The sequence below is a fragment of the Centroberyx gerrardi genome, chromosome 13 (genome assembly GCF_048128805.1).
Source record: "Centroberyx gerrardi isolate f3 chromosome 13, fCenGer3.hap1.cur.20231027, whole genome shotgun sequence".
Lineage (NCBI taxonomy): Eukaryota > Metazoa > Chordata > Actinopteri > Beryciformes > Berycidae > Centroberyx > Centroberyx gerrardi.
The window spans coordinates 7,295,465-7,320,464 of record NC_136009.1 but is presented as its reverse complement, the minus strand read 5'-3'; the positions used below and the strand labels follow the sequence as shown (position 1 = coordinate 7,320,464).

The window sequence follows — 25,000 nt, the reverse complement described above, 5'->3', positions numbered from 1 at the left end:
GTGCCGAGTTTCATCCATTGATGCCTCTCACTCTTCTCTTCCCTCCTCCTCCTCCTCCTCTATTCCCTCACTCCCTCCCTCGCTCTGTTGAGACAGAGTCTATCGCCGCCTCTCACTGTTACTGTGGAGAAACCGGCAGCATGCGTCCCAGGAATGCGGGCGCGCACACATTCCAACACACGCGCGCGCACACACACACACACACACACACACACACACACACACACACACACACACACACACACACACACACACACAGCCACCCTGTGCCCTGCCAGCTCTGCGGGTCATTGTATTTGGCACGTGGCCACTATCTCCCCTACGTTGCACTTACACACACGCACAGCACACACAAAACACACACACATTCGCCCCCTGCCTGACTTCTGCCTTGGCAGACAGCTCCTGCTGAGTAAGGAGGCCCTCTCTCGCTGTCTCTCTCTCTCTCTCTCTCTCTCGCTCTCTTTGTCCCTCTACTTCTCAGAGCAGTCTCCCTTTCTGTTTCCCCCTTTTTATTCCACGCAACTGCAGCCACAGTGGCGGTTCATCTCTATTTAACACTCGTCTGACCCTCTCCGTACACATCTCAACCTGCAGAGCGTACATAAACCCGAGGCACACCCAGTCTCGCCCATTCCACTGAAGCCAATCCCCATTCTAACGAATCCTTCAAAAAAAGCTTAGTGTCAGTATTGCAGCATCGCGAAAAACCGCACCGCATACTTGTGAATTGACACATTTTAAGTGGATGTGAAGATTTAACACTGGCCATTAGTCATTATGTCTGCTGGCAGTAATGTTTCAATAACTGGGAATTAGAGGTGGGGCATCGGGGATTCAGGCAGCTACATCTGGCCTTAAGCTATAGACAAGCGTTTCACAATGCTGGGTAGTGTATGGGCAGGCTTGCCCAATCCTTCCAATAGTGACTCAAACGCTAATTATCAACGTAGGCGGTTGCAAAAGCAACAACGGAGCTTTCGATGAATGAGGGCCGCACCTGAATATATAGGTTGTGTAAGGCCCCTGCTTAAGTTCGGTGTGGTAAAGAGGCAGTAGCCCCTTGGTGCTATGGGATACCGTCATTCATTCAAATGCGCATTCCTATGAGGAACGTCTGCTATTATTCTCTGCGGGGCTTAGACAGTCATGCACTGCCCCTACTTGTACATATTCACACAGTCTGACACACACACACACACACACACACACACACCAAGCGTGCTGACTGTTGAGTAAAGGATATGTACATTGAATGACGCCTGAGTCACCGGGACAAGTGTTAAGCTGTTTGCTTACAGTAACCGTACAATGACTACTGTTCCGTAAGCTGTATAGATAATAACAGTATTTAGGACTAGTGAAAAACAGAGGCAGTGTTTTTTTTTTTTTACCGCCGCGCTCTCCCGTCTGAGCCGACTGCACTTACTCACCTGTACACTCCAGAGCCTGGTGCTGGTATGAGGAATATGGCCGAAACTCCCTCTAGCTCATTCTTTAGCAGATGTTAAGGAATGGAAAGGAGGGAATCTAAGCTCCAATAAGCTCTTTGATCAACTTGCCGCCGTCGGACAAGAAAAGTGTCCGCCGTTTCACCTCTGTGTGTTCAGTGTTTAGTGCTCCATGGTGCTTTTCCTTTGAGATGATGCTAACTAAGCTAGCTTCTACCATCCGCTAAGCATGGATGTTGTGCTAAAGCGCTGAGCTAAAACTGCATTGGAAACGGAGACGACCTCTGCAGCCAGCATAGTTGTGTAATGCTTAATGTCTGACCGCAAATTGCTCGTCCTGCGCTAGCTTTAGCGCCCGTCTAAATTTGGTTGTTACAAAAATGTGTTTGTGTTTTGTCCAAATGTCATGGGCCAATGGGAAGAACCATGGACAAGGACGTGTCCGATAATGGATATCCAGCTGTTAGCGGTGTGATAGCAGTATTTACGTTAGCGAGCGCTTATTGTTCGCGGACGTAGCCGCGTGTTTGCTAGCCGCCTGCCAGCCCCTGCCTCACAGGTTCCTATCAGTTTTCTAAACTTTAAACACCCCTTTTTCCTCACTTTTTACCTTTGAAAGCCCGTGCCAACTATTTGTCCGGCGCCCCGTCTAACGCTTGCCAGCTCCGTCTCGTTCAAGTCATTCTGTTTCTTTTCCCACTCCGGTTTTCGAGATGAAACGAGGACCCTGTTGTGTTTCTGCAGCGTAGCCCGGCGTAACCTCTTTTCACCGGCATCTGATGATGAGAACTTGTTTTGAGTGTTGAGCCTCTCCACAGACAGGCTTTTCTTTATACCTGGGAGGAGAGAGAGAAAGTGTGTATGTGTCTCTACGTGTGTGTGTGTGTGTTCGCGTGTTTCATCGCCATGCCAAGGACAAGCGGGCTTGCCCCGTGCCAAGTGGTGCCAAGCCAGCTGGCTGTCGCTCATGCTTTTGTTTTGTGCTGCGCTCTGTATTCAGCCCACGACACACATTGTTGTGAAGAGCCTTTCACTCCCTCTCTCTCTCTTTCTCCCTCGTCCCTTTTGTGCGTGCGTGTGTGTGTGTGTTTGTGTCTTTTATGGCAGTGACCTTGATGTGGGGAGAAAGCTAGAAAAACAAGTGGGCCAATGGAGAGCAATAGAGAGAATGAGAAATTAAACGCTGCTGCATGTAATCATGTACTTCACGTTCACCAGTGTTTCGACTTTGGACGGTGCAGGAAAGTCTGCTTTTCCTGCTTGTACACAAGAGAGAGAGAGAGAGAGAGAGAGAGAGAGAGAGGTGAAGGGGGCACCGGCTTGGCTCTGCGGGCCGAGGCACGTGCCACATATTCGGGACACCGAGGGTTTAAATCCTGTTCATGACTTTTGTCGCGCGGAATCCTACGGTCGCTTTCTCCGCTGTGCGTGTGCAGTAACGCAGAAAAGTGATAAAAAGTCGACGTATTCATATTTCAACAGCCAAGTGAAGTTTTCTTTCCGACCCTCCAGATTGATTGACGCTTGAGTTGCGCATCGACCCGCGTCGCACACAGCAAAAGTCGTTTTTGAGAAGAAAATTGCTCTTTTATTCACTTGTGTGTGTGAGAGACAGACCGATTTTCCTGTTATGTCCTAGTTTTTTTAAATCATATTTATTCAGCTGCATTTAAACACTTTGGTAACACAGATTGAACTGAATTGACCGAGAGAGACGCACTCAAAAGGAGTTGATTGGCTGCTTCTCCCCCTGCGGTGACCTATGAGAGGATAAGTTTAAAGTGTCTGCTCATGAATATTCATGCCGGCGCCCAACCCTTCACCCGCCCCCCTCCGCCGCCTCATGTGTCCAAAGCTGTTTATAAATCTACATAATTTGGGCTGAAGTGCCTTTCAGATGGCCTTCCCTGTTCTGCCACTTTCCGGAAACAAGGGAGAGACACACTTATTAATCAGGCTCTTATTGTGCGTGTGTGTGTGTGTGTGTGTGTGAGAGTGAGAGAGAGAGAGAGTGAGAGAGAGAGAGAGGGATGCAGAGAAAGAGACGGAGCAGCCGAGAGAGAGAGAACTGGTCAGAGGGAGAGAAAGGAAGGGCAACAGAGAGAGAGGAGAGAGAGAAGGAGACAGAATGAGATGAGATGGAGCCATGCTGCATTCAGTCACACTGTGGCTTAAAACTCAAAGTGAACCAGTTGGCATCGTGGGATGTTGGTCAACCACAACGGCAAACTGCTCTCCTGTTGCCATGGCGATTTTGATCAACAAGACCATTTCATGTACATTGATACAATAAGATAAAAGACAATTTGTTATGCAGCCTCGACTGTTTTTCAGCATTTCATTTAGCTTCAAATGGACAGAAAGAGAAGGCTTTTGCTTATGAACTGCTTTATCTTCACTGGAAGAGGAGGCAAGGAGTGCAGGTCACTGCTGTGGTAAAAAGGCAAAAGTTAGGAATATTCAGCTTCTGTCTGCAGGCTTGGTAGGCGGCACTTTACACCTGCATTGTGGGAGTTTACCATTGAATACAGCGTGAGCATATAAGGCCACCTTTCCGCCTGGCATTAAAATGCATCTCCGCTATACACGCTGAAACTGTTGTAATATTTACCTCCGTCAAAACTGGCGTAAACACTTCATCTCACTCGTTCCCCAGCCACAAGTATCCTAACCATCCATTTTTGACTAGTATGCTGCTACTATGCTGCTCGTTTCCAGGTTGCATCCACGTGCAAAAGTTTATTCCCTTTTCCCTGTTAGTTATGCGTGAATCGGAGATGCATCGCGTTTACAGTTTGCAGGTCCCAGTCCCTGACCACCCCCAGAGGTGGTGTGGGCGATCGGGTCCGAGGTCTGAAGTGCGTCATCGCTGCATTCACACCTGGGTTTTCTGCCGTTCAATCACCAGGGACGCGTTAATGCCAGAAAAGCAAGAGAGGGGTATAATAGACAAAGACAGACGGAGACGGAGGTCGTCCAGCAGCTCCGCTGGGAGCCGCGGGAGAGGAGCGGATCTGAATGCGCTCCCATCAGACTCCATTCACTTGAAGTAGAGAATTAAACGAGGTGCATTGAAGTCAGATAGAAAAAGATCTGAAGGGAAATAGAAAGAAAATAAATGATCTTTTTTGGTAAAGGACGAGTTGGATAATCAGTCAGTGGAGCTTTGCCTCGGAATGAGCAACTCCAGCGACACACACACACACACTCACTTACTCATATACCCACACACACGCATTCACCGTGCTTCTCTGCCATGTGAGTAATGTTTATGTATTGCCAAAGCAGCAAAGAACTCAAACACAAGCACGCAATTTTAAACGCTTCATTTAAATTCATTAACTAAATTATGTGGCATGAATGCAATATTTCAGGGGCTTGATGTGGTTTAAAGACAGGGATAGAAAAGGCCTCATTGCCTCATTGCCTCACACACGCACACACACACACACACACGAACACACACACACACACCCAACTCAAGCCCTAGGGTTGTTGTTACTAGCCCTCCATTGTCCATAGAGAGTGGATTGGGTGGCTTGCATCACTGTTGGTTCAATCTCAAGCTGTCTCTCTCTCTCCACTGTGTGAATCCAGGCTATTGTGGTGTGTGTGTGTGTGTGTGTGTGTGTGTGTGTGTGTGTGTGTGTGTGTGAGGGGGGGGGTGTACCGTACTGTGCAGGAACGGTGAACGCAGCTCGATCTCTCCTGTCTGTCCTGTATGACAATGATAAGTGAATGAGACAGTCACAATGAAGAAAGCGGAGCATATATGGAACAAATACAACCAGAAAAACTGTTTGGATTCACAAATCCAAGTTGGAAGTGGGAGCGTAACAGTGCAGTGAAGATAAAGAGGGAGAGAGAGGGAGGGGAATAAGAGCAATTGAACGACTGAATAGAGAAAGGCAGTGTAAGTGAGAGAATGGCCGGCCCGGCATTGTAAACTGCTGTCTCTCTCTCTCACTCACACACACACACACACACACACACACACACACACACACACACATTGCTGCTGTGTTCAGAGTCATCCCAGCCGTGTGTGTGTGTGTGTGTGTGTGTGTGAATGAATGGGTGTCTAGCGATTGGAAGCCTTTTCTTTTGTAAACAAGTCCCTGCCAAAGAGCATTGTGGAGCATTGTTTACCAGCCTGCCCTCCTTTGTTCTGGCTGTGTGTGTGTGTGTGTGTGTGTGTGTCTGTGTGTGTGCATGCGTGTGCACGCGTGTGTGCCTGACGGTTGACATTATCGGATGATTGCTCCCGCCGCTCGTCTGTGTGTGTGTGTGTGCACGCATGTGCCTGTGTGTGGTTATGTGTGTGACAGCTGACATTATTGGAAAGCTGGTTGTGTGCTTGTGTGTGTCCATGTATGTCTGCACGTTTGTGTGTGTGACAGTTGACATTATTGGATGATTGCTTTGGTCTGTGTGTGTGTATGTGTGTGTGTGTTTTTCCATTCAAATGTGGCCTGTGGTCTGGCAACAGGATGCTCCAAAGTGTTTAAAGCAACATTGCGCTGTTGCCCATTGAGGTTGCCAAAAAGTTGCCCTGCAAGTCACTGCCTTGCCGTCGACTGAGCTGAGCTGTGATTCTCATACTGCAGGTGAATGGTTGGTTTTGTGTTAGACATTATGCTTAAACAAGACATAAAAAAATCATCAGATCTCTCTCCAGGCTATAGTTTCCTGCTGAATCCTCAGTGGTTGCTGTTGTTGCCATTGGTGCTCTGAATCATAGTGATAGATCTGAATGATTATTCCTGCAAGCTGTGTGCAGAGTTCGGCACAAGGTTCTCTTTCCCAGATAGCTGGCAAAAAAACAGGCCGAAACAACACTGGTTTTAGTTACAGTTACTTATGCATTATCACTGCACAGGTAGAGTGGATCCTGAGTAATGCAGCGGTGACAGATGCTCTCATTTGAAAATACTGAAATTCCACTGGAGAGCGACGCAGTCAACGTGTTAAGTGTGATCCCAACTTCAGACAGCAGATGTGATGGAGAGGCCGGTCTGCATCCAGTTAAGAGTGAACGGTTTAGATAATGTAACACATTAGTAGCTTTGTGATTGGAGCCAGCATTACTCACAGGCTCTGTTTGTTTCTGTTGAGCTGCCCTGCTCTGCTCAGCTACATTGCATTTTTCTGATATGTTGTGTTCAGTTTATGGTGTCGTGGTACTCTTCTCTTTTCTTCTTCTTTCCTCGTCCTCTCTTGTCTTTTCTTCACTCCGCGTCCTCTCTTGTCTTTTCTTCTCTCCTCGCCTCATGTTTCCTCATCTCGGATAACCACATTTGTTTGCCTATCCAAGCAAGCCAAAGTACCCCCGCCCCCACCTTTCCTCCATCCCTCCATCCATCCATCTTCCACCGCAGTAGCCGGTCTCCTCCCTCTCCCCTGGCTTCCTCCACAAGGCCTCCTGGCCGCTGCCCGCCTGCCTGCCAGCCGCCTCTCACCCTTTGTGGGTTAACAATGGCAGGCGAGGCCCCTGCCTGGAGGCCTGCAGCTCGGGTCCTGGAGGGGGTGTCGGGGTGGGCGGTGCTCGGGGACGGCTGCGCTTGCCTGTGAAAGACTGACTCCGTGGGGGCAGCCGGTAGGGGAGGGAAGCCGAGAGGGGGGGGGGGGGGGGGGCGAGAAGAAGCAGGTCACGCCCAGATTAAAATTCGATGTATGCTCCGCGTACGACCGTCTGCATACGTCAGCAAGCTAGCCTTGGAGAGAGAGAGAGAGAGAATGAAACGGGGAGAGAGGGAGGGTGGGAGGGAGATAAGGCTATAAACGAGAGAGGGAGGGATAAAGAGAGGAGGGCAGACAATGGGGGGGTAAGAGGGATTGTGTGTGTGTGTGTGTGTGTGTTTTAGGGGGGACCAAAGGGGAGGAGTTAGTAATTAGAGCTTTTGGCCCTGGCCCCTGTCATTGCTTCGCTTCAGCTGATTCGAGCTGAACACACCTTCAGGGTGTGTGTGTGTGTGTGTGTGTCTTCTTAGCGAGGCAGCAGTAGCGTCATAATGCATGCAAGACAAAGCTGATTTGGTGATGCATGCTTCCTTTGTGTTGGTGTTGCATTAGGGGGTGGGGGGGGGGGGTCTCTCTCTAAAACACACACACACACACACACACACACACACACACACACACCTAGTCCCCCTCTGTTTTGGGCCCCATCCCCATATGGTGGCTTGGCTTGATGAGAGCTTGATGAAGTCAACCAGAAGCCCCCCACCCCTATATATGTGTGTGTGTGTGTGTGTGTGCACGTAATTGCAAATCTGTGATTGCTTTTCAGCTAATGGATAAATGAGAGTGTCACTCTTGCAGAGCTATTGTGTGTGTGTGTGTGTGTGTGTGTGAGAACGGGCATGTGTGCATTGTCAGCTTGTAGATTGGCTTGCAAGCTGTTTTCATTATTATATTTCATTATTCATGTTTCATGCATGATCGTGCAAGGCGAGCAGTGATCAACTCATTGGGGGTGGAGGCTAATCAGGGGGAGGGGAGGTTTCTAAACTCGAAACATTCACATGGTCCAAGCTTCACAACCAGCAACATCAAGTTTCATGACCTTCGTGCATTAGACAAAATATTAACCGGAGCATTGAAATAAAACCTACACTCAATACTCCTTTGCATGTTTTGCAAAGCATCTAAGATTGTGCAAATGCTTTTCTCAGAACTGCAAGACCAGCATGGGTTTAGTTATACATTTCTTTTGTTGGACGTGAACCCCAGCAAGACTAGCCGTTACTATAGTAACCGCTAACGGGCATCTAGATTAACCAGTAAACCAGTACCATTCAGTTTTCTTATCCCTGGGTATGCTGAAACATGAAGACAAGCCACCGTTCTTTAAAATCCAAACAGCAAATGTTAACATCTAAAATTAGCGGAGGTCATCGTCTGCAAATGACACGTTTACACAAGTCGAACCGTTTCTGGAGGTTTATTTGTCAGGAATAAAGCTGTTTTTTATGCTATGAAATACTGACATACTCGGGCCACTCTCGGTCACCGCAGAACGTCAAAAAAAGTTCCTTAATTATTCATAATTTGTGTATTTTCAGCGTGCGCAGCCCACCTTCCTTCAGAGGTGCTATGAGACGGGGCGTTGTCTGCCTGACAAGCCCCGGGCCATTATTCCCTCACTCTAAAATGTCCTTGAAGTTACTCTTGTTCAGTCTTTAGTTATTGATTTGGCTGCTTTCATCAGAGATTGGCTTTCAGCTGTACAGTAAACAAAAACATCCCAAACGCTGATTAATAAAGCAGGATTTGTACATCAAATGCTCAGCTTTGTGCTCGATTGTGCGCTCGCACAAACTGCAAATGTTCGGCTTTGTGCCTCCTTTGTGTGTGTGCGTGTGTGTGTGTTTATACAAACGTTGAAAACATCAGAGTGAGCGTTCTTTTTTTTTTTTCTCCTACACGTTTTTCTTTCTCAGTTGCTTCCTTGCCATTCCTTGTGTTGTCTCAGCCAACTCAGAATGGAGCCATTTTGTCTTCTTCGGTTCCTGAAATGAAATATAAGCCTCTTAAATGCATAATTATCTTGCCCTGCAGACTGCGCTTGAAGAACAAACACTCACGCACACACACACACACACACACACACACACACTAACTAAAGAGGCATTGTGATGCCAGCCCTTGTTGTTCCTAAGACTGCATGCATATGGCAGATGGTTGTTCCTTTTGCTTTGCATGCCGCCATATTAAACAAAAACCACGGCTAAGGCCACGGCTGGTTTAGGAAAAGGCCAAAGTGCGACAGGGAGAGAAAGAGATAGAGAAGGAGGGAGAAAGAAAGAGACAAAGCGAAGCGGAGGGAGAGACGGAGACAACAGGCTTGGCTTAGCACAGGCACAAGCATGAAGTACATGTGTGCAAACACAGCCCTTCACGTGTGCATAAACACATTAATGTTGCATGCATTGCTTGCACAGATACATACGGACAGACACAAACACACACACACAAAGATAACCAGGCACGTGCACGCACACACACACATTTTGCTCCAGGGACTGATCTGTACATGTAGCAGATATCATTCTGCTGTTGGTGGGGTGAGCTGCACTGATCTGAGGATAGTGTGTGTTTGTGCATATGTGTGTCTACACTAATTGAAAAATTGGTGTTGCATGTGTAAATGTGTGTGCGTGTGTGTGTCTTTGGTAAACTGATGTATTGGTAATTGGAGGGTAAATCCAGCATGGTGACCTTTTACAGCTGTCGGTTCCTCTCATGTGCTCTGTCTGCCCCTTGGTGTGTGTGTGTGTGTGTGTGTGTGTGTGTGTGTGTGTGTGCGCGCATATCATGTGTCTGGTATGCTTGTGTCTTCTTTAGCCCTTTAGCTTGCTAGGAGGTAGCTAGCGATCTGAACAAGGGTTTTGCTAAGTTCCCTCAGCCCTTTATACAAAAGTCAGCTGACAGTCTAATGTTTCCCTTGTCATTGATTTATGTGATGGTTAGGGGTTTTGGTTCCACATTTGTCCCTGTTTTAGTCCCAGCTTTGGTTCTAGCACAGGTGGTAGCATCAACATTATTCTTGATTTTAAGTTTTAGGGAGTTTCAGGGTCATTTCTTATGATAAAGATAAGATGGCTGCCACCAAATGTTGCAGCATGTTGTCATAGAAATGAGCGTTGTTTCTTGTGACGACAGATTGTGAGACTTTTGCAGTGTTCAACACAATTGTAAGGTTTCAGCCAAGATTATGCCTTTGCCATGGTGACATCAAACTAATGCTAATTACTATGGCAACCAATTACCATGACGACATGTCTGTGTCGGCCATAGATAAGAGACAGAGGGGAAGATCGCGAGAGAAGGCAAAGACAGATGCCATGTTGGGAGACTCCCCACTAACGGCAATATAAAGATTCACCATGTCTGTCTCTTCTTGCCGATGCCATCATATTTTTTCCTATGTTCAGACTGTTGTGTTTTTCTCTGTCAACATATTTTGTTTGAGAAACAAATACATAATCCACTTGTCCTAAACCAATAAAAAGTTAACTGACAAAATGCTACCAGGTGTTAACGTTAGCTTGTTAGCTATCATTGTGTCCTTTTAGCATCACAACTACATGACAAGATAATTCTTGCGTGTTAGCATTTTGTGACCCTGAATGAAGTCATTTTTTAAGGTTGTGCAGTTGTCTGACAACAAAAACAAAACAAAGACATGTCAGTGACAATATAAAAAGCTAACTGACTGAGCTAATGAAAGTTTGTTGAATGTTAAGACAAGCAACAACTTTTTGCTATTTTGCAAATTAGCCACAGAGACAAAGACTGGGTGCTAACGCTAGCTTGTTAGCTAGTTGTTTTGTCTTTTTAACATCTCAACTATGCACTGTGATTCATGGCCTGTCGCTTACAACGCTGTAGTATTGTATACAGTACATTTCTCACACTGACATACATTTAGTTCCATGACTTGTCAGTGCATTATCAACATTTTTGCTTGCTTCCCGAGTTGTAAAAATATATATTTTTATGCATGAGAGATCAAGTCTCGAGATGAAGTGGAAAAAGTCAGACCGGGAAATCCAAGTTTTCAGACTACAGCACGCAGGCGTTATCACAGGCGAGCAAGCAACGTGAGCCTGAGAGTGTTTGCGGCTTGATAAATTGCTTTTGCTCAGCCTTTTCTAACCGTGGCTAGACAAGGCCGCGCTGCAATAATGCCTCTACACTGAAAACAGAGCAAACAACAGGCCGGAACAAAAAAAACCACGGGCTTCTTATCTCCAATTTAGCCTTGGGTGAAAAGAGTTTGCACACACTGAAGAAGGGACAGTTTCTGTGTACGCTACACACACACACACACACCAAGGTCTTTCAACTCTTGTCAGCTTTGTATAACATACAATACACTTCTTGTGTTTGTTTGCAAGCAGTTCTGCTCCCGGCGCTCCCTCGCCCAAGCTAGGTTTTTCGGTCCTGTGTTCTCCGCCTCTGAAGGCGCCATTTATGGCTTTCTCCTCACAAGGTAACCCTCGTTCTGCCGCCGCACACGTCGACAATGGCATGAATCGACCGAGGGACTCTCCATTAGCGGCAGAATGTATGCGAGGTTTGAATTGGACCACTTTGGCTTTCAATTGCTATAGATTTGCTTTCAGATTGGATGTATGAAATCGTTGATTGAATTTCAGACGGCGTCAACAAAAGGATGTCATCCTTCCCTCCTGCCCTCCCTCCCTCCCTTCTCCGCTGCTGTCAGGGGGGCTACAGCTTTTATCTCAAGCAAGGCACCTGTGTGTGTGTGTGTGTGTGTGTGAGAGAGGGAGAGAGGGATGGAGGGAGAGAGAGTAAGAGTAGTTACAGGCCCTATCATATGTGCACTCTCATTCGTCATTCTCACACTCCCCCCTCCTATTTGTTATCCTTAACTCTTTTCATTTTGATTGCTCTCTCTCTCTCTCTCTCTCTCACTCCTTTTATCTCTCTTTGATGAGCATTTTGGGGAACATAGTCTTCCTTTCACAGCGTTCTGGTTTGTGACAAGTGCTAGATTACCATTTTCCCTTTTCCCCCCAGCACTTGAGCTGTTATTATTTGATATACTTTTTTTTTTTTTTTTTTGTCAATCAGCCTCTTTCCTTTCGTTTCCCTCCTCCCCTCCCTCTGGATTTCTCCCCCCTCCTTCCGTTATTCTTTTTTTAGTTTCCCTTCATGCGATACCCTTCAATCAGGAGACGGTGGGGAGATTGGGGCCGACGCGTCAGTCTCTCCTAGATTTTCATCCACACCGGTGGTGTCGTTCTGTGGCTCTTCCCTTCTTTTTTTCCTAGTTTTTTTAACCGTGACACATCAGCTGAAAGAAACTTGATTAAACCTCTCTCTCCTGTCTTTCTTTTTTCCTCTTTCTCTCTCCCCTGGTCTCCCTATTCTCCTCCCATCACAACAGAATGGAGCAAATCAGGGAATCAATTGAATGTGATCATGACAAATGAGTCCCGGCGGTTAGCAAGGTTTTTGTGCGCGTATGTGTGTGTCTGTGCGTGTGTGTGTGTGTGTGTGTTTGGGACGGGGCTGCTGGGAAATCACAAATGAATCAATCAGCTGTTATCACATCAGCAAACACTGCAGGATGGAGGGATGGATGGGTGAATGATGGATGAATGGATGGTTGGATAGGCAGAGGGGAGGAGAAGATTCAGTGTGCTCGGTGTGTATGTGCATGCGCGTGTCTGTTGTGCAGAGATAGATGGCTGATTGAATACAGGGCCATGTGGGTTTGTGTGAATGAGAGAGAGACATAGAGAGAGAGAGGGAAGGGGGTGCTGTGTTAACCTTGGAGCTGTCAGAGCAGATGGGAGATGGGGAGGGCTGGAGGGAGGGAGGGAGGGAGGGGGGGGTGCGTTGGGTGCTGGAGTGAAGCCTCTAGCTGCGCGAGGCTCCTTTTGGAAAGGGGCAGGGCTTGAGATTTGATTAGGCAAGGAGGGATGAGTGGTGGGGGAGGCTCCTCCGTTCTGATTGGCTGAGTCATGTTGGAAGCCATCGCAAAATACCTGATAATAGATCAAATACCCGACAGAGAAAAATACATAATTAGAAGAAGAACTCGGCAGAGATAGCCACCGTGGCTGAACAGACAAAGAAAAGAGCGCCACCTACAAAATCTCAAACTGCATCAACAGAAAATCTAAGCTCCGCCCACACTGTTTGATTGACAGGTGAACTATTGGAAGTTTAATTTTTGTAAATTTTGGTGAGACGGTCTTCTCTGTTGCAGCCCCGCTTTGTGATTTAGCCTGATGCATTTTTACATAAAATCTTGTTTAGCGCAGCTTTATTGTTTTCACATCAAAAGATGAGTTAAATATGCAGACCGTTAATGAGGAATATGCAAGGGGAATCGGTTTCTGCCCCCCCCCCCACTGGACAGTACTGGTTGAGCTGGGAATAACTCTGGGAGGGAGGAAGGAGGAGGAGAGTGTGTGTGGAGCCGGTGTGACGCAGGAGACAGATGAACCCAAGGTGGAGAGGTGCATCAATATTGATACGCCGAAACAGAGAACGCAGTGCTCCTGTGTGGGAGGAGAAACGGAGGAGTGGGATTGTGTGTGTGTGTGTCGCGGAGGCGCATCGCTGCGGGGAGCGTAGATGAATAGAATGAAATATTTTCTCCTTCTAAATTTTAAATACATTAGGGGAGGGGAGGGGAGGGGGGGGAGAGGGGGGGTAATGACTGTCTGTCTGTTTGTGCCTGCAAGTATGAAGCCTGTAATGAGGCTTTGGGAGAATAAGGCTTGTGTTCTCCATCTCCCCAGCTAATTAGGGGTTAATGGCCTATGAGCAGAGGAGGGGGGGGGGGGTGGCTTTCTGCGTCCTGATTGGACGGCTAGTTTCTGTGTGGGCGGAGTTGCCACCGAGTGACAGATGGTGTACAACAGGGAAGGGAGGGAGAGCCGTGTGTGTGTGTGTGTATATATGGGAGAGGGAGGGGGGGTCTCTACAATGAAAAGATGTACAATGGTCGTCTCTCCACTCGTCTTTTCTCCTCTCCTTTCTTGTTTCTAACACATTCTTCAGTTTTCTCGCACTTGACTGGTGGAAATGTGTGAACCTACTTGCACATGCATCCATATTTTAGACACCCGCGTTATACTATCCCTCATACATTACTATGCATTTCGATTATATTTAAAATTCCAGATTAAAAACAAATCTACATGCAAAACCTTAACTGTCTTATATGACAAGAGAGGTGAGAATCTCTTATCTCTCCTTCTTCCACTAAGCTCTATATGTGGCTCTAAATTATTTGCATACACGCACAGTGAAAGTCTACTATTGTTAATTACCACAAATGACACACATATACGATATATAAGCGTAAATGACTTGAGGCAGATGGTGTGTATAGGAGTAATACAGGGCTGATGGTCCTGTATTTCAAGACACACACATGCGCACACACACACACACACCCACACACACGCATGCCCAAAGCACGTGTGCACATAAAAATGTAAGCATCTATACCTACATCATAACAGACACAAAGACATGGCGTACACACACACACACACACACACACACACACACACACACACACACACACACTCACACACAGGGCCATGTGCTTTCTGCAAAGGATAAGGCCAGATCATTGTACTTGGCAGTACTCCCAGGCTTACACACACACACACACACACACACACTCTTAATTCACCTTTGTTGGGAATTCATCTGTTTAGCCGAATCACTCCCCCAACTGCCCTGCTATACAACAGCATGGAAAGAGATAGTGTGTGTGTGTGTGTGTGTGTGTGTGTAAGTGAGAGAGAGAGATTAGGCATATCTACTGTGAATATCACTGACTAGTTTGTGTTGTTTCGTCTTTATGCTTGTGGTGGCATTAAGAACAAAAGCAGAGCGGCTCTGAAAAGGTCGTTTCGTTCACTGTGTTTGCGTGCGTGTGTGTGTGTGTGTCCCGTCCGTTGTTTGTGTGTACATGCAGACTGTCTGATGCAGCGTCTTTTATCAAGTGTCACTGCATTCCCATCTGCTGAAGACACACTGTCTGCCTCAGCCCTTTCAGACACACACACACACACACACACACACACACACACACACACACACACGCAGAAAGAAGAGCACTCTACATGTAAGAGAGAGACATAAAGGGAGACAGAGAAGGGGTAGAGTAAAGTTTTACACACAACCCCAGGCCAAAATCCATTAAAGCATTTAATACGTTGTTGTGAACACACACACACACACACACACACACACACTGGTTACTACAGTGTAGTTCATGTTCATGTTTTCAGGCCAAATGCTTTATCATCTCAGTGTGATTTGAATGTGTAACCTGTTTTAGTTTTTGACAAATTACATTTTGTGCGCTGCTTTCACAATATTGTTTCTCCAATAAGGTAACTGAATAGAGACAGACTGAAAGAGAGAGAGAGAGAGAGAGAGTGGGGGTGAGAGACAGAGACCGTGAACCGTGTCTGAGCCACTTTGCACTTGATTGAAAGTGAAAAGAGCAGCGGTGTCACGATCGCATTCATCCTCGTGGCCCCGGCCAACAATAGGCTTTAACCTACAGACGCAGCCGGGGAGAGAGAGAGAGGGAGAGAGAGAGAAAGAAGGGGGCGAGCTCCAATGCAAAGAGTTGTGTGTGTGAGAGAGAGAGAGAGAGAGAGAGCGAGAGAGAGGCTAAGCTATGGGTAAAGTACCTGCATCTAACATCATTTGCCACCAAAACTTCTAAACTTAGTTAGACTAAAGTTTTGTACAGAAAGTGGGGCGATAACTGATGATGACAAGATATTATTGTTTGGCCAATAACTCACCAAACTATCAATTTAGAGGGAATGTTGGTCTTGAATGCTCCCCTGATGTTTTTTTTTTTCTTTTTTTTTGTAGAAATGGCTTCCAAATAAATCTCTGGTGATTTTTACTTGGTCTTTGCTCTCCATTCTAATGATTTTAAAAACTCCAAGATCAAATTTGGACTCACTTAGATATGGCGAGTGCCCACACCTTGCCAAACTGGCGCCCATTATAGAGAGATGGGAAGGAATGGAGAGCCATAATCTGACGTTTATGACATTATCGTGTGCTGCAAGATACAGAGATAGGTTTGGACAGGCGGGGCCGGTAGCAAGGAAGTTAGGAGGACTCTTCATGTCCATCACTGGCAGATGCCTGTCTCTCTCTCTCTCTCTCTGCTTTCTATTCTCTCTGAATGTCTCTCTCTCTTTCTCTCTCTCATCCTTCCCTTGTCGACCCTTGTCAACTGTCATCGACAGATGCGCTCTTTGGCTAGCTTCCCCTTGTTTATCGGACAGATCGTCTGACGGTCGGTCCGCGTGTCAGTCGGTAGATCTGTCGGCATGTCAGTTGTTAGGTTGGTTGGTGGTTTGGCCGGTGGGTAGGTTAGTAGGTCAGTTGGTCGGTAAGTCAGTAGGCTGCTCAGTAGTTTGGTTGGCATGGCTTTAGGTAGGTTGGTCAATCAGTTGGTATGTGGGCAGGTAGGTCAGTCAGTCGCTATTTGACTGTGTCAGTTGGTGGGTCAGTAGGTCAGTCAGTATGTCTGTAGGGTTGTTGGTCGGCATGTTGATAGTTTGGGTGGCAGGTCAAGATGTCAGTCAGTAGATCAGTCAGTATGTGGGTATGATGGTCTATGTGTTGGCAGTATGTCAGTAGGTGTATGTCAGTCTGGTAGTCGGTATGTTGATTGGTCAGTAGGTTGGTCAGTATGTTTGTCAGTCGGCTGGTTGGTCAGTTGGCCATCCAACATCCATTGGTACTTTCCAACCTTTCATGTGGTTTTCCATTTCCTCCCCTCCTTTCCTGTAGTTCCTATTCTTTTTTTTTATCATAATGAAAGCAATTGGCAATTAATTGGACCTCAGTGTGTGTGTGTGTGTGCGTGTGTTTGTGTTGGTGTGGAAAAGCCAATTGTGGGATTTTGCCAAAGAGATGGCTTTACTCACGCTTATTAGGCTGCCCTGCCATCATGGCCCAAACCCCAGAATTTAATTGTGTGTGCGTGTGTGTGTGTGTGCATTAGTGTGTTTGTTGGTTTGTGAGAGCTTTAGATATATATATATATATATATATATATTTTGAACAATTTTAGTACTGGCCCAAAATAGCCTTACCATCGCTATCCAGTTGGCACACTCTTCCCCTCTTTCCATCACCCTCTTTCTCTCTGTACATCACTCTCTCTCTCTCTCTTTCTCTCTCTCTCTCTCTCACTGTGAAAGCAGCAATAGGGTTGCTATGGTTTGGTGAGATACAATAATCCAATGTGTACACACACACACACACACACACACCTCACCTCATAAATAATTGACCTGTCACAGTGAGACGGCAGGGCAGACCTTCTACCAGATACACTCTCCCCTTCTCTTCTCTATTCTCTCTCTTCCCCTCTCACATTTCTCCTCCGGTCTCTCCCCCTCTCTCCTCTTTTTCCTCGCCGTCTCTAATACCCACAATTCCTTTCCTCCAGTCTATTTTTTCCACTTAGTCCAGTATCTGCATTATGTCATCTCTTTTAGTAGTTGGTTTATGGGCTATAAGGCCGTACAGATGGTCCATATTGGGTTAAAGGGGCTTTTTTTTATTTGCAGGTGGCATTGATTTAATATGTATTTCTCTTTGCATCCGCTATACATTTCTACACGTCATCAGTATCCCATAGAACTTCATAAAGCCATCGTTTTAACAGCTGAAGAAGAACTGGTTGACTTGGCCTGACCCAAGAGTTATGAGGTTTTTTCTATACATAATGTCAAGTGTCAAAATTGGAGGAATAAGTTCTCTACAAGACATCGGTTTGTTATAGACGTATATGGATTTATGCCATAGTAGGCTTTATACCTATGTTGAGTACAATGAGATGTTGCCTATAGCTGTCTAATTCACAGTATATTGCTCATAGTAGGGGAGTTGATATCAGTTGTTTGTGTGTGTGTGTGTGTGGGTGGGTGGGTCGACATGTCCCCTGGAGTCCCCCTAAAGGGTAAAGGTTAACCATGCCGAGCGGGGTTAAAGTTCATCCATATAGCCTACTATCCTTACTATCCTGGGGTGTCGGTGTGTGTGTGTGTGTGTGTGTGTGTGTGTGTGTGTGTGTGTGTGTGTGCGCGCACGCGCACACAGCAAGAAAGAGAGAGAAGTGGAGTATCAGATGGCACAATGCCCTGTTGGAGGCATCTCATTAAGATGTGTGTGTTTTATACTGGAGGACTGTCTTTGTATCCTTGTAGAGGCTTGTATTACCATGGATGTTTCTCTCCTTGCTGCTTTTCTCCCTTGCAATCAACACACGCTCCAGGTAAAAGCCAAAATAAAGGAAACGGCTGAATAAAATGGGGATGCCAAGTGCATTGAAAGATTTATTAAGGCGCGATGTGTTGACGTTTCTTCATCACAGTCGATGAAAAACACGGAAAGCTCAAACCCTAACCCTCCCCCCCCTTTCTCCCTCGCGTCTCTGCAGGGTTCCACCTCAGCGGCACGGTCACCGAGCCCGCCACGCCGTCGGAGCCGGAGGTCACCCACAAGGTGGCCATCAGCTTCGACCGCTGCAAGATAACCTCCGTCACCTGCGGCTGCGGGAACCGAGACATTTTCTACTGCGCCCACGTGGTGGCGCTCTCCCTGTACCGCATACGCAAGCCTGAGCAGGTAATTATCACGATGTACAGTATATATCTATATTAATAAAGATATATATGTTAGGGATGGGACGATGTGCTTATCTCACGATGCGATGCAATACATGATATGGGGTTCACAATTCGATACAACTATGATACGATGTGATAAATAAAAATTCAGTGACAACAAAGCATGACTGTGCAGATTTATGTTTATTTCTGAGCCACAAATCTTTCTAGCAATGCCATTGGCTTGCTAGAATGTAAACAACGATTTAAAAATGTCATTCCAAAGTGCAAATAATATAATTTGTGAAATTGTGATGGACAAGTTGTCTCATTTGTGATTACTACAGCAGAATAAAATGGAGCTAATATCATGATTCATTCTTCTGCCCCACGATATGTATTGTCATATTTTTGTATCGTGATATATTGAATTTCAATATATCGTCCCATCCCTAATATATATTATAAAGATATTGAATATCCACACAGGTTGCAGTAGAACAACAGTAAGACAAGAAGACATTTTTCATCATATAACAAGGAAAATAAAAATAGATGAATATAATAATTCCTGATGCGGGTGTTAAATCGTAGTAGTGTGTTTGTGTGTATTAAGAATTCATTTTATTTAACCATGCTAGTCCCATTGCGTTCAGTTGAGATCGGAATCTCTGTTTTTTTGCCATATACCAACAGTCATATGTTTGTGTGTCTGCTGCAGGTGAAGCTGCGGCTGCCCATCTCCGAGACGTTGTTCCAGATGAACAGAGATCAGCTGCAGAAGCTGGTCCAGTACCTGATCACGGCCCACCACACCGAGGTGCTGCCCACCGCCCAGAAGCTGGCCGACGAGATCCTCTCCTCCAACTCGGAGATCAACCAGGTCCACGGTAAGACAGAGAAACAAAACCTATCTACAGAGCAACTTTCATGTCTCAAGCATCCGCGAAATCCATTCACAACCCGTCCTCTAATCTCATGGGAGTCAATATGGAAGCACAGCGCTTTTCTTAATTGCTGAAGAGTTGGAGGTGCTGTCCGTCCCGCAGCAGCGCTATCTTCACTGCAGCAGTCCAGACTTGAAAGGGTCCGGACTTAAAACGTCCGGCGCACTAGCCTAGAGATCGTCACACGTCAGAGCCCAAGTCGATTTTCACACGGCTCGTTTGATTCCGTACTTCCCGCTCTCCAGTCGCTACATCCCAGTGTTGTGGAAAGGAGAGGAAATAGGAGATGAACGATAAAAACGAATGCGGGAGAAGGTGGAAGGGATAAGTGGACAGGAAAGGGATAACGAGAGGAAGAGAGGTGGAGAAACGGCAGCTGGGACGTGGGATAGAAGAGACGGAAAGGAGAGAGGAGAGATGAAAGGAGGAGAGAAAGCCGAAATGAGAGAGGAGAGGAGGAGAGAGACAACAGAGCCGCATCGGGGGGAAAGACAGAAAAACTAGACACATAAAAAAAACAACAACTTCTGTCTCTCTTTTCTCCCCCTTCCATCCTCCTCGCTAAATGTTGACATTCCCCAGCCCTCCTACCCGGGAAGTCCAGCTCTGGGGTTTTCCTGTCTGTGTTTGACAAGGGGGATCATGGGGGTTGAAGTTCAGTTCAGTCCTGGGCCTGGGCTTTGATGGAGGAATGCGGCTGTTTTGCCGTTGCACGCTCCCGGCCAGTTGGCAACGCGTCTCTGGGCTTTCCTCCACTCGCTTCCTGCTACATCAAAGCACTGCTGCCCCTTCTGAGTACATTTCCCCACAGTGTTAGTCAGACACACACACACACACACAGTGCTGAACAGAAGGAAAATAAAGTTGGCCTTAGTAGAAGATTAGCCTGAGTCGAGCAGTTTAGCTTAAGTCATGTAGGTGTAGTTTAAGTTGCATATAAAGGAAATAGGTATGGGGAATATGCACTGATTAATAATTGATGCAGCAATGAATACAAGCACTATTGGTTGGATAAGTGGGGCAAAAACCAACATGGTGAACATAGTGGAAAGAGAAGGAATAGTGAAGGAAATCCCATCAACATCACCTCATATTGTTGTATCATCTGTCATGGCATGAATCGGATAGAACAAAGATGGGAATAAAATCAGGATTAGCTCATTTATTTCTAGATTTATTCTTAGGGTGGGTTTAGGACTGAGGGAGCCTTGGTCTAAAGCAGCACTGACACGATCTGGATTAAAGAAAGTGTTCTTGAGGGCGAGGCCCGCTTAAAAATAAACTCCATTTCCCATGGTCACCGTCTTGTTTATTTGCTCGGGAGGTGTTCGCTGGGGTGCGAGCAGAGAACAGGAAGGAACGGAGTGACCGAGCGAATATACACTCCTCTCTCTGTTTACACCAGCTTTGATGTGGAGGGAAGGATGTTAATGTTAGATGTGAATTGTGCTCGGTTTCAATCCTATACATACAAGTTTGTGTGTGTGTTTTCCACTTACACTGCCTGTGTGTTTGTGTGTGTATTCCCAGGTGCCCCAGACCCAACTGCAGGCGCCAGCATTGACGATGACAACTGCTGGCATCTGGACGAGGACCAAGTCCGAGAGCAAGTCAAACAGTTCCTGTCCCAGGGAGGATACTACGGCTCTGGGAAGCAGCTCAACTCCATGTTCGCTAAGGTACGCATGACTATTGCTTATCCCTGCTTACATACCAAACCCCCTACTAGGTCTGTATTTGCTTCATGCTAAAGAATTATGTTGATTGTGACTGGGCCTACCGTAAATCCTCTAATAGTGGCCTGTAGTCAATTAAAAGCCGGGTCTCCGATAATGGCCGGGGACGTGGTCGACACGAACAAATAAAGGCCGGCCTCAAATACAGGCCGGGGAAAAAAACAAAGGAAACAAGACTAGGTCAAAACCTAGTATATGGCTGGACCGTGTCCGTCTCCTCTCTCCGCAGCTGTCCTCTCCACCGCGCCCACGGCCCGCATTGATCCTCCCGATCCAAGCCGGCACTGATCGGCACTGGCCGGAACCGGTTCCCGGTGATCCGGCCGAGATTCCAAACCTCCATGCTTGTCTGTGTCTCTCTCTCCGCCGACAGAACAGAGGGCTGTCAGGTGGACTGAGCTCGCGTATATGCATCGAAATAAACGCCGATATGATATAACTGTATAGATTCTATTCTTAGGTTCAGTTAGCTTCCGTTAGCTTCAGCTTACATGCAAACAACGGTGGATACCGGTAAACTCCTGGTGCCTGTTTGTAACTGTAGTTTGTAGTAACGTACAAGTGCCACAAGATAGCTCGGCCGGCGGAAGTCTCTGGAGCATGCCGTCGTCAATTACCGTAATTATCGTAATGCATTGCAGTAACAAAAAAACGTCTACCTAACGTACCCCAACAGAAGCAGATGAGAAAACAAGGAGGCTTCGTACTAAAATATGAGCAAATATACTTATCAAACAGAGGGAATTAGAAATAAAGGCCTGTCTCTAATGTAAGCCACATAAAGGCCTGGTACCCTCTGCAGCTGAGGTAAATAAAGGCCTGGGCCAATATTAGAGGATTTACGGTATTTAATGCAACCATGCTCTTTTGCATCCATTTGACTGGGGATGCAAAATGTTGTGACTGGGGATGCAAAATGGTGCAAGAGAAAACTGCAGGTCCTAAAACGCCTTAAAATGTCTTAAATTATGTCATTGAACTAATATAGTTAGTTGAATATAGTTGTTATATGTGGATCGGAGGCACATTGCATTCATACCTTGTTGTTAAAGTGGCCAATTGCATCTCTGGCCACCTCTGGAGGGGATTTGGGTGGATCTTCAATGCATCTTGGGTGCGTTTACACTTGGATTTAATGCTTTTTCTCTGACAGAATACAATCCGATCAAAGATATCTAGATGTCACACACTGTTATGGATATGCAAAGTGTTTAAGCGTGTATTCTCTGGCTCTCTCTAGGTGCGCGAGATGCTGCGAATGCGAGACTCCAACGGCGCCCGGATGCTGACGCTCATTACGGAACAGTTCATGGCGGACCCTCGGCTGTCGCTATGGAGACAGCAGGGCACGGGCATGACGGACAAGTGTCGGCAGCTGTGGGACGAGCTGGGTAAGGACAGAGTCAGAAAAATGTCTTGCAAAACCTGAATGAACACAAAGGAGAAACACAATGCACCGTAAGACTGTAGCAGCGTTGACCTTATTACAGCTAGGTGTCACAAATTTCATTTCCTTGAAAAGTCTGTTGTCTTTTATATGAATTTCCCCAGTTAGCCAATCAGCCAAACAGCTTATTAGTCAGACCATCAGTTGGTCAATCTGTGGTCAAGCAAACTGCAAAAAATATACATCTCAAGTTACATAATCTGTTCTTAAATCTTAAAATCTTATTTTTCTTAAACCTAGTGAAACAATCTGCCAGTGGAGTTACATAATTTCACTTGTTGCCAGTGCAATTAATCATCTTATTTTATATGCATTAATATATGCATACTGTGGTTAGAATCAATTTACCTTCAGTTCATTCAATTAAAAAAAAAAAGCATATTTCATGAATTTTCTTTAAAAAAAAATGACGTGTGATCCACCTTTTTTCAAGATGTCTTTTCAAGATGTAACAGGTGACACTGTTAGAAACAAGTGAAATTCAATGAAAATGATTTGAATTTATATTTTTTTTTCACTTGCTTTAAGAAAAACAATACTTTAAGATGTAATACAAGGCAGTGTAAAAGTATATCAGTCCTAACCTTCTCACCGCTAGACGTCACATACAGGCATTTCCTTGAGAAAGACTTAAGCCTCGTTTATGAATTTCCCCAGTTGGCCAATCGGCCAGCTGACTTGTTAGTCAGGCAGTCAGTCTAGGTCACAGACACACAAGTATCCAGTCTGGCAATTAATCAGACAAAAAGGCAGTCAGCTAGTCAGCCTGTCAGTCAGGTAAACAGTGGTTTATCCAGTCAGTAAGCTATTAGGTCATGCAGTCAGCCAGACAGTTGCCTCTCTCCCTGCCCGGGCCTCTCCTCTCCTCTCCTCTCCTCTCCTCTCACTCTCTCTCTCTCTCTACACCGAGTGAATGATAAAGGCCTCGGATCAATATGGCTGCTCAACTTCTCTGCAATCGATCTCAGCATTTAGGGGGTCGATGAGCACACTTCCTGGGCGAGAGGGAGAGATCATGACTTAGACGCAGACAGGAATAGAGGAAAAACCAGCCAGACAGTCGGAGTTGGCTGCCTGGTAATTTCAGTCAGTCAGTGAGGGAGGCAAGCTGAACACTAGAAAGGCCAGTTGAGTTTAGGGCGTTAAGAGAATGACAACAATGCTGTCAATTGCAGGTAATAAATGTCTGTTTCTTATTGTGCTTTTGAAAATATAACAACACTGGTTTGTGCACACAATGGGTCTAGGGAAAGTCATGGAAGGACATTGTGACAGCTGACATATTTCAATTCTAAAATTCAAAACAGCTGTCAATTGACTGTGGCTTGGCCTTTCTAGTGTGATTAAAAAAAAATGTTTTATAGCCATGAAAATTTAGATACTTGGGTACTCAGTGTTTTATTCAAAGCAGGGTGAAAAAAAGACTGAAACAGCATTTAGACAATCCCCCAAAACCTTTACCTCCCGTATATCCTGACCTCTGACCCCCCTGTCACCTCCCCAGGTGCATTGTGGGTGTGCGTGGTGCTGAACCCCCACTGCAAGAGCGAGGAGAAGAGCGGCTGGCTGAAGCAGCTGAAGAAGTGGGGGGACATGGACGTCTGCCCGCTGGAGGACGGCAACTACGGCAGCGAGCTGCCGAACATCACCAACGCTCTGCCGCAGAGCAACCTGGCCCAGGGTCAGCACGCACACACACACACGCACACGCACACACACACTCTATTATGCATACTGTGGTTGGAGTCAACTCACTTTCAGTTCAATCCATTCAAAATATGAATAGAAATTGCGGTGAATTTGCACTTGAACTTAGTTCCTTGATAGACAGGATGGGACAACATGCCAAAAACTTCTTCCAGTAATTTGAATTTTCACTTCTTGATTTGGTTGAACTTGCAAGTATATTGTCCCCAACCTTCTCACACACACACACACACACACACACACACACATGTTCATACAAACCTGTGAACTCTTATTTTTGAGCGCACAAACAACAGTTATGAAGGCAGGAACAAATTAGAAAATATTTCCACTTTTTTAATACGTCACTAACCCTCCCCCGCTGTGTGTTGTCCGGTGTAGACTCTCTGTCCCGGCCGAGGAGGACGGTGTTCAGCAGGGCCATGGAGGCCTGCGACCTCCACTGGCAGGACAGCCACCTGCAGAGGATCATCAGCAGCGACTACTACATGTCCCCGTCCTACCAGAGAGAGGGGGAGAGCCTGCTGTTCAACCCACAGGGCCTGCCGCTCTGGCT

At 46.3% G+C, this 25,000-nt stretch overlaps 1 protein-coding gene across 1 annotated transcript in view; it reads left to right on the top strand.

Annotated features, from left to right (window-relative positions):
- Nucleotides 1-25,000, top strand: part of zswim5 (zinc finger, SWIM-type containing 5) — a 58,337-nt gene that overhangs the window by 23,245 nt on the left and 10,092 nt on the right. The window contains exons 2-7 of the mRNA XM_071918548.2: nt 18,439-18,626; nt 19,329-19,497; nt 21,085-21,233; nt 22,531-22,681; nt 24,242-24,418; nt 24,826-25,000. The exon at nt 24,826-25,000 is cut by the window's right edge and continues 2 nt beyond it. Coding sequence (XP_071774649.1) covers nt 18,439-18,626; nt 19,329-19,497; nt 21,085-21,233; nt 22,531-22,681; nt 24,242-24,418; nt 24,826-25,000 — 1,009 coding nt within the window. The remainder of the gene's footprint in view (nt 1-18,438; nt 18,627-19,328; nt 19,498-21,084; nt 21,234-22,530; nt 22,682-24,241; nt 24,419-24,825) is intronic.